This window comes from Lepus europaeus, chromosome 8 (genome assembly GCF_033115175.1).
Source record: "Lepus europaeus isolate LE1 chromosome 8, mLepTim1.pri, whole genome shotgun sequence".
In the NCBI taxonomy this organism is placed as follows: Eukaryota; Metazoa; Chordata; class Mammalia; order Lagomorpha; family Leporidae; genus Lepus; species Lepus europaeus.
Genome location: NC_084834.1, coordinates 82,273,178 through 82,286,481, shown reverse-complemented (window position 1 = coordinate 82,286,481; position 13,304 = coordinate 82,273,178). Strand labels below are relative to the sequence as shown.

Below are 13,304 nucleotides of genomic sequence, written 5' to 3'. Positions count from 1 at the left end.
ATGAGTGATCCCCAATTTGATTACGAGTTTTAGGACTGGAGCATATTGATTCCATATTGTGTGTTCTCAAAAAATGTGTATAAAATTGCCATCCCTACTTGTGTATGGTGTGATTTAAGAAATAGCTTTTTTTTTTTTTATGGCTCCAAAGCTGCATGGCTTTATAGTTTCAGTGTTACTGGTGTTTTATAAAAGTCAGAACTATTGGCTGTCTAAGTACTGTTCAGAAAAGAGAAATCTTGCAGCAAAACATGGAGATAATTTTTAAAAGGCTCATGCTTCCATAACTTTTTTTTAGTGGCTATTCCAGAATTCAACAACCCTCATATTGCAAAAGTTCTCTATCACTCCTTCCCTAAGTAATTTACTCTTTAAAGTTATTTTTGCTTTGTATCACCAACAAAGCAGAGAAAAATGGATTACCATTCCCAATGGATTATCCATTTATAGCTCATAATTAAATATGGGATAAGTTATAATCCTCAGTTTAATTTTGATCTCCCATACTCATTTTCTCACCTTCATTCACTCCCCCTTCCATCTTTGTAATTAAACATCATAAAAGTGAGGCTACCTAAGACAGATTCTAAAATTTCCAACAGTATTTTCATATTGAATCTAGAAAGGGAGGACCCAGTTAGAAAAGACAGCTATGTATCAAGTATTATTTCCAGTAAATTTTTCATGATATGCTATGAAAAGTTGCTTAATATAGAAATATGTTCCTATTTTGCTATTAAAAAAGAAGGATATTGGGGACACAATGATAAAGATCAACCACCATGGTTTCCTTCCTTGATACTTCATTGCTTCCAATCCCCTTGGCAAAGAAATCTATCCCAGGATGATTCATACACTCTGGGCTTTCTGGAATGCCTGGCGCTGGTATTTTATTTAATGTATTTTCAAATACATTAAATGTCCCTTCTTAATTGTGCCTTTTTTCCCCCCTATAGTGTCATAGTAAAAAACAAACAAACAAACAAAAAACCACATTTATAAGCTGACATTCTGGTGATTTTATCTGACCAACTGCTTCTAGCAAAACATTAGGGACAATATATCTGAAACAACAATGATACATATTACAATAGCAAAGGATGTACCTTTAAATGATAAAGGTACAGAGTGGAATTCTAAAAACATTAGGAATGTGAACCATATTTGCTAGAAAGTATTTCTTTACATTTTAAACTAAATAAAAAGCTTAATCTTAGGGCTCACTTTGACTATGTTCAAGGACACTAAGGTGCTGATTTCTTGTGCTACTTCTTCACATTTCTATAATCAACACAAGAGCAAGGTGTGTATCATGATATCATTTGGCTACAACTCCACCAATCTAAAGCCCTTTCCAGCATAGGTAGAAACTTCCCCCCAGATGACAACAGAAACAAAATCAATTTTTCTATTAGCCATATGGCCCCAAAGTTGTTTATAAACACATAAACAGAAATTATAAGAAATTATAATTCAATGAGAATTTACATGTTTATAGCATCTTCAATACAATTCAGTAGACTGAAAGTTTTTTCATTTCTCTGAGTGGGATCTTTCATATCAATAAAGGTGAATTTTTTATGATAGGTTTAAGTACCTTCACTTAATAATTTTCTTGTTTTTACAGTTAAATGTAAGTAGATGGCCTACTTACCAATAGGGCAATGGAAGCTTGTTGTTATTGTTAAAACAGAGGGAAAGGCCACTGGAATCCTATGCAGAGATTCCTCACATGTGGGTCAGGACTATGCTAACAGTGAGAGTGGTGTCAGCCCTGCTGTTGGCACCTTTTTCTATAAGATCCATCAACTTGTTATCCTTGTGATTGGGTAAGGTATTGTCAAATCATATATGTCAATAATAAAGAAAAGAACACCTTGCAGCTTTCTTTTCTATTCTACTCCCCTGCGAAAGACAGATGTGTTGTATCTAATTATTCACTGATTGCTATCAGGAGAAACATTAACATAATTGGCACATTTGTCCTAATTAACAGAGGGAAACTGCCACATGCCACCCAACATGAAAAGTGAGTCTAGCAACCATTAGCTAGAGAAATCCACATCTATCAGAAAGATGAAACTCAACCCGGGGTCCATCCAGTCAGCACAATGGGATGGAAAATGACACAACAGAGTTGAGAAGTGTGTGCACACCTATGAGAATGGAGATTCAGTTTGGAATCATTGTATACAGGTACATTAATCAAATAAATGGGAAAAGCAATTATGGGGCAATTATCAAACGCACATGTAGCCAAGCCAAGCTTCTCGAAGGAGCATTAGCCAGCTGCTGGGAGTCGGCCAAGGATTACTGACTGCTTTAGAAGTGACAGGTTTGAAGGTTCGGTGTGTGTGTTTGTTTTACTCGCCCTTTAGACCAGTGGTTCTTGAACTTGGCTGTGTTTTAAAATCACCCGGGGAGCTTTAAAAAGTCTTGACAACCAGGTTGTACCTCATACCTAGTAATCTTGCATCTTAATGGTAGGACCTAAGCATGAGTGTGGTCTGATGAGCCCCAAGTGGTTCCAACCTTCTCCAAGTGTAAAAACCAATGCTGTACCCTGGCTCTGATGATCTTGTGAAAATACAGATTCTAACTAAGTGATCCGGGTTGGGGCCTGATACTCTGCTCTTCTGTGAAGCTCCCAGATTACGTCAGTGTGGATAAGCTATGTGCCCCCACCCGAATAGGAACCCCTTCACCACTGTAAACTATAGCTATAGCTACCAAGCCTTCTGAAGACTTTCACAGTTAGGTTGGGCTCCAATTGCCCCAACTGGAATCTTAGGACTGTCTCCTAGTTTCTCATACCAGGAATGGGCATGTCACTCATTCCTTCTTGGTGCTTCAAAGTCCTCACCTGGGAAGCATTATGCTGCATATCTTCTTGCAAGAATGAAATGTACCTTGGTATGCAGCTTCTCATATTTGGAATAAAATCTGTATTCTTTCATTTCTGTGTTGACCATTAAGCAATATACTTTGTACCTTCAATGGGTTTCCAAGATTATGGGAATTTTTCTGCTTTAACAAATGTTGGTGTTTGAAAAAATTGAAATTATATCTTTAGACAATTGTAAAAACATAGCCAAAGGATTAAAAAAAAATCAAGTGGAAACTGTGGTGGCATTTTGCTCAGTTGTTGCAAATTCCACATAGAGAAGGAATTTGCCAAAAATAGGGAATTTGTTTTCCTGCTGGGGAAACACTGCCTTAATTGCACATATGTCTGGCTCATTGCTTTTGAGAGCTAAATGCATATAGACCATGGTGTGAGGGGGAACGTCTCCTGAAATCTGTAATGTTCTAAACCTAAGTTCAGCTTTGGGGTGATCATAGCATGTTGCCAAACGAACAAATAGTACAAACCACCCCCTCCAATTAACCAATCAATCAAATCCAAAATAGCATGACTATGTATGAGTGCTTTCCAAGGGAACAAAATGGTACCAAAATGGCCTTTAGAGACCAAATTTTCTAGGGCAAAATGATTATAAATTGGCTTGCCCATGGATTGTTTCTAGCCCCCCTCCCCCCCATTTTTTTTTTCCCCTTCTATAAACTTTTCGTTCAGGATCTGGAACTCTCAGCCCTTCTTGTTATTTACCAATGAAAAGTGTTCAGGCCTATAGCTAAGTCTGATCGTCTTTAGAAAGTACGGGCTTTTTGCTGTTGATGGCAGCCATTTTTCAGCCACAATGAGGTTATGACAAATAGTGCCTGTAGGCATATAATCACTGAAAGAAACTCCAAGGCAGGGGAACTTACCAGAGAAACTAGATACACTGTTTACAGCATATAAGAGCCCTCACAACAAAAGACCCTCCTGCCCTGTGATTATAAGCACAGGCTAGCTCTTTGCCCTTTGCCTGTTGGCTGAAGCACCCCTGAGACAGAGATTGCACTGGAAAACAGCTGAGGTCCCCTGACCGCTGATTTCAGGTCAGCTAAGAACAGCTCATTCTTGTGGGCCTGCTGATCATTGGCATGGATGATTTCATTTTATCTTGGGGAAAAAAAACAACAACAACAATGTTTCCTAAATTTTCTTCATTTCACAAGCCAAATTCAGAGATTTTGATTCCCAGTGGAATTAAAATATATCCCTTTCCCTATCTCTTCTATTTCCACCCTAGCACGAGCATCCTCTCCTCTTGCTTCGGTCACAGCAAAGCTCCCTCTGCTTTTGTTATTGAACTTATAAAATATATTTTCCATGTAGCAGCCAAAATGATCCATCAGTTCCTTACTTAGAATCTCCAATGACTTCTCACGAGTTAGGAAACAAGTCCAAGTCTCTGGCCATGTCTGTCCGTCCCTGAACTCCCCCACTCCCCACACACAGATTCTCACCCCCCACACACTGAGTAATCTTGTTGCTCGCTGAGTCTCACATACACTGGCCTGCTTTTTAATCCTGTAACCACATCAGCTCCTTTTGGGGGTATTTATATTTGCTGCTCTCACTGCCTGGAGCTTTCTGACCCAGATCTTTTTTGAAGATTGGCTCTTTCCTGTCACTCAGATCTCAGCTCAAATATTATCTCTGCAGATAGAGTCTCCTTGAACTTTGAAGTGACTTCCAGTCCATACCAACCAACACCCTCTCCTAGAGGACCTGGTCTTACTTCCTTTCACTTGTAATTACCTGAAAATATCTTCTTTATTCCTTTATATTCTTGCTTATTGTTTTTTCCTCTTCTAAGGCTTCAGTGGACTCATATTCCATGACACCAGGAGAGTATCTGGGACACAATGAATCTTTATTGATTGAATACAAGAATTGATGACTAATACATAAAATCTGCATTCTGTACTGTAGGCTGGATGGAATCTCTCTGCATGTGCAGAAAGAAAGCTATGAATCTATGTCAACTATGCTCTATTGTTTCTTACTTTGGTTTTCCAGAAGTATGCTTGTGTTGTTTAATTTTATTATGATTTTTAGTTTTGCTTACATGCCTATCTGGACTTGTGATGAGCTCTGCATATAACTGGTAGGGGCAGATATTGGAGACCAAAGTATGGGGTGATCATAACAAAGACTTTGGTGGCTGTTGATGGGACCAATGCAAAGCCTGAAAGGGAACTTAAGATTTGGGACAACTCCTGTTCAAGGCTGCTAATCACACAACAATCAAAACTCCTTCTTGTTGCTGTACAATGCTACAAGAAGTCTATCTACAAGGAATCTATCTATTCTGTAGATATTAGTGGGCATTAAAAGGAATTTCTTTCTCCAAATTAGTATTCAAACTCTTGTTTGCTGTCTATCTCTTTTGACTACAAAGAACATAAAGCACAGCTTGGGAGACAACGGACCTGTGTGGAAATTCAGCAACATGAAGTTCCGATTATGAGAGGACAGTAGGGAAATGCAAATAGCTCTCATGCAACAGTGTGCAGCAGTCCTGTTGATAATCAGACGGTGCCTCTAGCTGCCTGCAGCTTTTGGCCTTGGCAGTATCAGCTTTAAAAAAAAAAAAAAAAAAACAAAAAACAAAACCTGTTCCCTATTTATCATGACTCTACGCAGCAAAATAATCTATTCTTTTGCACTTCACCCCATTTTTTCCCACTTGCTAATTAGAGATGCAAATGTTGATAAATAAGATGATGGTATTTATGCACGATGGGGTCAGTAAGTTGAACATTGTGCCCTGTTCCTCCAATTAAACTCCTATGAGAAATAGCTCAATTATAATTAGAGAAGCAATTATCCCCCTGTTAAAGGTGAAACAAATCACAACTTTTAGTGAAAAATTCAGTTTTGTTCCTTTTGAGATGCCAACAGATCTTGTATCTATTGATGTTTGGATCCCAATCTGCTCCAAAGGAGATAATCTTATGGAATCAAGCATCATCGAATCTATATCTGGTCTGCCATGCGACAGAAATGTTTTCTAGGCAGAAACTAAAATGAGCAAAGAGAGATTAATTTCACAGAGTGTTGCTATTATGCCACTGGAGCAGCTCAGCACCATTCCATTGGTGCATTAATTTCTTGTTTCTTCTGGGAGTTGTGGGGGAGGATTGTCTGTTAAAATTCCTCACCAGAAATGGAAAAATAGACTTATATTTCTGACATCCCTAAAAACAGTGCAGTGTTATAAAAAAGACCAGAGTATTTCTTGGATTAGTTTTTCTTTCTTTCATCTAGTCTACTTCAAAAGTTTAATATTAGTATTATTAACCTCCTCTACAATCCTTAAACTAAAGTGGTCTTTTATTCTTCGTCCTAGTGGGTTGGAACCCTGGTTTCAAGGTTTAAGATGAATGGTTTCCCTCACTCTACACCAGGTTCTCTTAACAGGTTGCATATTCAGGGGTGAAAACATCCCTTTTCTAAAAAGTTCTATTTTTTGAGATCTAGCCTCTATCACATCCAACAAAATTGCTCCTTTCCTTTAGTTAAATATATGTCGAGAATCTACTAAGTGACCTGTAATCTGCTGATGTGAGAGAAAAAACATGGCAATAAACCTTTGGCTCCTCATCACTATCTGGTTAAGGAAGGCAGAAGAGAAAACAGATAAATGTCAATAAAAGTAGTAGTCAGAGCTATTTAAATTGTGATATATCCAGGCTACCACTTAGCAGTCATGCTGGTTCCTCCATACCAGGTGTTAAATACTGAAATAATTCTGCATCTGTCACTAAATAATATGGCCTTCCAGCCCCATTCCTTGGCTGGCTCCAAGGATTCCTGGTGCCCCCTATGGCTGTGGAGGTGGAGGGATTATATCTGATTCAACAGAGGACCTTCTTGACTCCCACACTTCTGCTCAAGTGCTAAGGAAGCTGTACAGTTATTAAATATTTTGAACAATTTCACTAGATATAAATAAAGGGCTTAGGGGGAGCAGAGGAAGAAGCAGGCAACCCTAGGGTCCTGAAACTTGGTCCCTGTGATGTAATTTTTCTTAACTGATGAATACTGGGAGAAGCTGTTAGAACTGCCACTGCCTGGAGAGGTGGATGTAAAGAGTCCTGGACTGGCCTCTTCTTCCTCTGAGACTTTCTTTGTTGCTGTCTTCCCTTGAGTTCCAAAAAGGAGATCTATCAACAGTAGGCTCTTCCTAAATTTCCTCCTTGAGAGAAAAATGTGAGGACTGGTCTTCTGTCCTGGAACCAGGAAGACCAAATCAACAAGAGCTTTAATAATCTGACTCAGCCTAGCAGCACGTCAGAAACCGGTATGGGTATTTACATGAACAGGTTATTTGTGACAGCAATGCTGAACGGGCACTTCCTTGTGTTAACGCTCACAATGTTATCTTCCTTTGCAATGGTTCTGGACTCCAACCAAAACAATTAGAGAATATAGAAGGGGGTTCTGTCCTGTTGATTCTTCATCAATTTGAAAGCCCCCTCCGCATATTCCTCAGTGCTAAACAGGAGAGCAAGGAGTTCAGTTACTATTTTGAAACCAAGAGGTTGAATTCATTTTGTGAATTCATGAGTGAGAAAATAATAATACTAATGTCCCTTGATTGCTTTGGACATGTTCTAAATCGTTGGTACACAACATCTCATTTAAACCCTATATCCACATTTTACACAGATACTATTATTATCTCCCTTTTGTAATTTGAGTAAATTTCAGTTCAAAGAGTCAAAAATGTTAATGCTTAGGTTTAAACCTGGAATTCTGTAAGGAAATGAGGTGAAACAGGGGAGAAGCGAAATGTTATTACCTCAGAAGTGCCTGTCCCATTATTTGTAGATGACTTGGAGCTATTATAACTATTATTAGAATTCTTGGATAATTTACTGACTTAGGTAGAGGAAGGAAATTTCTGTTTCTTGATATTCTGCAAAGAATGTGCCCAACTACTTTGCAATGAAGCTAGACATAGGCTTATAAAACAAATATCAACTGACTCAATTAGCTGTGTGTTCACTGAACACTTACTATATGACTCAATTTTGGATAATTTTTCTTGGATACAAAAGAAGCACATATTCAGTCTTGTCTGCTATCCTAAGGACTGATCCTAATTATTATAAAACAATTGGGTTTTAGCTGCTGGTTTCCTTTTAAGATCAACATTTCCCTTCATGCTATTTTTATGCTTTAAGATTCCTTAAAATGGAAATGAGATATTAAATAATGAATGCATTTATATTTAAATTTAAATGGTCATATAATCCTTTAACTTGCCAAGTTCCCTCATGTCCCTCTCCTTTTAAATTTATTTGTTCCTCTTGAGCAAATGGCAGATGTAATATGTCATGTTAAGGTATTCATTAGCTTTCTGATCTTGGTGATTTTCACAGTGTTGAAAAGAATCTACACAGCAGTTTATTAGCCTGCTCTTGAGAATGTGTGTTTGATCTGTCTTCTGACTTCAAAAAAAAGGAAAAGTAATATGCATTAAATATAGTTCTTTGAATGTCAAATGGGTATATGAATTTTGAGCTTGCCAAGTGTTAATTGGTCTCTTCCCCAGTGATGATACAAATAAAATTCATAGCCAATTAGTTTGCAGTCATGAATCTTACTCCCTGACAAAGTGTACTACTTTGTTGAGGAGACCGAAGAAAATGAAGAAATTACTAGAATCTCCTCACTGAGTGTCTTGGCACAGAGAAGTTACCTTTGAGAAACCCTGGGTAAAAGTGGAGCAATGGATACCCAAGTAACTCATGATATGCTTTGATCTTTAAGGTGGTTTATTGGGAGAGGTTTGCATTAAGGTTTCAGAACTACAATTAAGGAGACAGATGAACTGTTGTAGTCACTGAAATGAAATATTGAATAGTTAAGACTTTCCATCTTAGTCACACTAAATCATACTGTGCCTCAGTGCTGGAAGATGAGGACTTGGAATTGGATGAAATAGTTATAATCATGCAAAGACTCTGATACAGTGCTAGGGAGTGCCACAGGATGCCAATTACAAGGCAAAAACTGGCTTGCTCTCTTTTTTTCAAGCTTAAAAAGGAAATTTCATTAAAATTTCCCTTGAGTCTTTGCATTGACTCATGGAGATATGAATGTCTGTGACAGAAAAATGGAGTCATTTTATAAAGGTCTTGCCTATATTTTTAATTCATTTACTACTTTTAGTATTACTTTAGAAATAATGATGTGATGTTTGATTTTGTTGCCAGAGGTACAGATAACTGAGCTGACTACAACCATTGCTTCAATATTTAGAAGACGAAAAACTATGAGAAATCAAATTATAAATGCAATATTAATCACATTTTGGACAATGTCTTAATAACTCTATTTTTCAATTTCATAAAAAGGCAAAATTTCAGGAGTTAATTTTACAAAAACTCAATTCACCCCTATCTATGGGACCCATATACAGGTCCAAGTAACAGAAATATGCTGCTTTTGACATATGCAATAAAGAATGGAAAGTCCAAATGCCTCAGTGTAGTTTGGATGCTAACCAGGACCACCTACAAATTGGCAGCTATATCATTTGTCAAATTAAAGTTTTCCTGGGTTTACTGGATACTAGATCAGTTAGGGCAGCCATTTGGAGCCTATAAAGGATGTCATTTAATAATAATATGGAGGTAGCATTTTCTTTAGAATTTAGAATTGTTAACAAATGGAAGATTTTCCCCAACAGAATGCTCTGAGATGATAGTAAATGTCCCCAGGAGAACAGGCTTTCTCCTGGGAGTCATGTAGGCCTACCCCTAAAGACATGAATTTTCAAAGGGCACAGTATTGTTTGGTGCTAATGAAAAGTCACAGCATGAATTTGATTTTTAATACTTCATTAGCAATACATATGCTTTGTTTTAGCAGGAAACAAAAAATAAAAATGAAGAGCATGATGGAAAGCTCATAGGACAAAACTAATTGACACCCATTATTCCTCAAATGTGTGTATATGACATTTAGGGATGCTCATGATTACATTACTGGACAGGAGATACACTTGTGGGGTCCATGCTTCCATCATGGAACAGTAAATTCATGTGTGTGGTCACAGGTTTACAGACACACACATACACACACACACACCCCCTCCTTCATCTCACTTTTTTCATTTTCAATTATCTTTATATACAGAAGATCGCTTTAGTATATTAAGTAAAGATTTCATCAGTTTGCACCCACACAGAAACACAAAGTGTAAAGTACTGTTTGAGTACTAGTTATAGCATTAATTCACATTGGACAACACATTAAGGACAGAGATCCCACATGAGGAGTAAGTACACAGTGACTCCTGTTGTTGACTTAACAATTTGACACTCTTGTTTATGGCATCAGTAATCTCCCTAGGCTCTTGTCATGAGTTGCCAAGGCTATGGAAGCCTTTTGAGTTCACCGACTTTGATCTTATTCCAACAGGGTCATAGTCAAAGTGGAAGTTCTCTCCTCCCTTCAGAGAAAGGTACCTCCTTCTTTGATGGCCCCGTTCTTTCCACTGGGATCTCACTCGCAGAGATCTTTCCTTTAGGTTTGTTTTTTTTTTTTTTTTGCCAGAGTGTCTTGGCTTTCCATGCCTAAAACACTCTCATGGGCTCTTCAGCCAGATCTGAATGCCTTAAGGGCTGATTCTGAGGCCAGAGTGCTGTTTAGGGCATCTACCATTCTATGAGTCTGCTGTGTATCCCGCTTCCCATGTTGGATCGTTCTCTCCCTTTTTGATTCTATCAGTTAGTATTAGCAGACACTAGTCTTGTTTGTGCGATCCCTTTGACTCTTAGACCTATCAGTGTGATCAATTGTGAACTGAAATTGATCACTTGGACTAGTGAGATGGCATTGGTACATGCCACCTTGATGGGATTGTAATGGAATCCCCTGGCACGTTTCTAACTCCACCATTTGGGGCACGTCTGATTGAGTATGTCCCAAACTGTACATCTCCTCCTTCTCTTATTCCCACTCTTATATTTAACAAGGATCACTTTTCAGTTAAATTTCACATTTTTCTGCATATAATCAAGACCAATACAAAATTGTTGGTACATAAAAACATACCACCTCTCTCTGATTAGTACTAAATAAAACAGTTGTTCTGGTTTCTTGAAAGAATGAAAAAATTAAACCAAGCTGCCTGTGGCTTTGTCCAGTGGGGCATTCTAATTGACTCTGAAGTCATTAATCAGTTCCCAATCAATCTATTTTGCCAGCAGTAGGCAGTTAGGATGCCATTACCAACCATTCATCATGCCATACCTTAATTCACTGCACCATTAGCCATGGATTAGGCCTCTGTTAGAATAACTAATTGTCAATTGCTAAATGGAAACAATTTTTGTTACCTCAGCCACTGGGATCCCTTCGGGTGGCCGACATTGGAGTAAGACTTCTTGTTCTAAGGATACTTCCTTTCCCAGGGGTTCCTGCTCAAATGTCTTCCGCAGATCTGGAAAGCACAAATGATAAATGTGTGTCAACTGAATCTCATCTATCCATTTACAGCTTTGTAGTTTATGTCTTTTTATTTTTTTAAACCCATTGTTCTTAGTAATGTGCCATAATCTATGTGGTGGAAATTACGAAATTCAGAAGCCATGAAATATTCCAACTTTAAACTTCAATTCTAGCCCTTCTGGATCTCCATTTTAACAATCAGTGAAATTCATTAATTACATTTATTTAGTGGTTCCTGGTAATCAACTATGGTGATCACATTTTTAATCAAAAGAAACTCCTATTCATGTCCCTTGCAAACACAAATGTTGTACTCTTTTCTTACAATAGATACTATTAAAGTTGTAGTAACTTTGGAACATTTTGATCAATAGATCAAAAGCAAATTGCTATTTCAGAGTTGGAAACAGAGTGCTGGAATCTTAAAAGAGTGAATATAACTTCTTGAGATGTCTCAAGCACAAGGCAGGGGAAAAGCAACTATTGAGAAGAGTCCAGAAGTATGTCTGTATCTAAATAAGTGCCCATTTGTCAAAGGGGAGATTAAATAATTCCTTTTCAAAAATCTGGTTGTGGTAGAGCTTTTACAGCAATATGTAGTGAACTTTTAGAAACTGTTAAAGATGGATGCAAAAGTATTAGAAACCAGCTTTTCATTATGAACACATCACGGGCACCTACTTCAGGAAAAGACTTAACTAAGCCATCATAGAATGGTTTGACTTTAAACTCAGTAAATTTTATTGAATTTCCACAATTAAGAATTATTCAAAGAGTTTACAGTGTTTAAAAATTCCTCAGTAACTTTATTTTGCATGAGTAGATTACTGGCATTTAATCCAGTAGATTTGAATAAAGATGAATGCCTCCTGTCTCCTTTCATCCATGACCCTGATGAAGACATACAATCCTTTGGGGCTAGCATAGTGGGTTAATCTGCCTCCTGTGATGCCAGAATCCTATTTGGACACCAGTTTGTGTCCTGGTTGCTCCACTTCTGATCCAGCTCCCTACTAGCCTGGGGAAATCAGTGGAAGATAGCCCAACTACTTGGGCTCCTGCCACCCACGTGGGAGATCTGTATGAAGCTCCTGGCTTCTGCCTGATCCAGCCAAGGCTGTTGTGGCCATTTGGGGAGTGAAACAGCAGAAGGTAGGACTCTTCATTCTCTCTGTTTCTCCCGTCTCCTAAATCTGACTTTCAAATAAATCAATAAATTTTTTTAAAAACATTCTGAAAACCTCATGGCAGCCAACTGAACCAATGGGTAGCGATACAGAGTCCAGAGGTATAACCCTAACATACCCTTACCAGAGGCACCAACTGGAAAATGCACTGAGAAAAAAGAATCTGTTGTTACATACTTGCCATTTAGTTGAATTTCTCCACAGAAGGAAATATTCGAGATTATAGGGCTAGAGAGAAAAATTATAGATCTATGTGGGCCTGTGTTAAGACTAGAGACTATCTATATGATGACAGAATTTCTGTCAGAAGAGCACTTCTAATTTGATGCTCAAGAAAATGAGTACGTGGTAGAAATGAACATTTAGAATCCACAGAGTTACAATAATTTGGAAGTTATATAAAGCATGTCCCCATTTAGGTATGAGAAGTATGTTTACCAAATTACACAAAGTCTTACAACAAAATAATTGATGCTACATTAGAACTATTGAATGTCGGCTTTAGATATTTTGCAACCTCACAAGTGCTTCTAATGTCCCTTTTGTTTAATCTGTATCCTTCCAATAGAAACACTAAGGCCTTTCTCTACTGATAGAGCAATTTCTCTTTGTTATTTTTTATCTCTACTGAGATAAAAATTCTGGCGAAACAGAAGATACCAATAAAATGAGCAGCAATGAATAATTTTATAGGATAAAATGTTCTTGACAAGTTTATCTAGTTTGTGAAAAATGATCCCGAGGAACTCCCATCT

General features: G+C 37.7%; 1 protein-coding gene across 1 annotated transcript in view; it reads right to left on the bottom strand.

Annotated features, from left to right (window-relative positions):
• Nucleotides 1–13,304, bottom strand: part of UNC5C (unc-5 netrin receptor C) — a 365,627-nt gene that overhangs the window by 85,263 nt on the left and 267,060 nt on the right. The window contains exon 4 of the mRNA XM_062199151.1: nt 11,251–11,354. Coding sequence (XP_062055135.1) covers nt 11,251–11,354 — 104 coding nt within the window. The remainder of the gene's footprint in view (nt 1–11,250; nt 11,355–13,304) is intronic.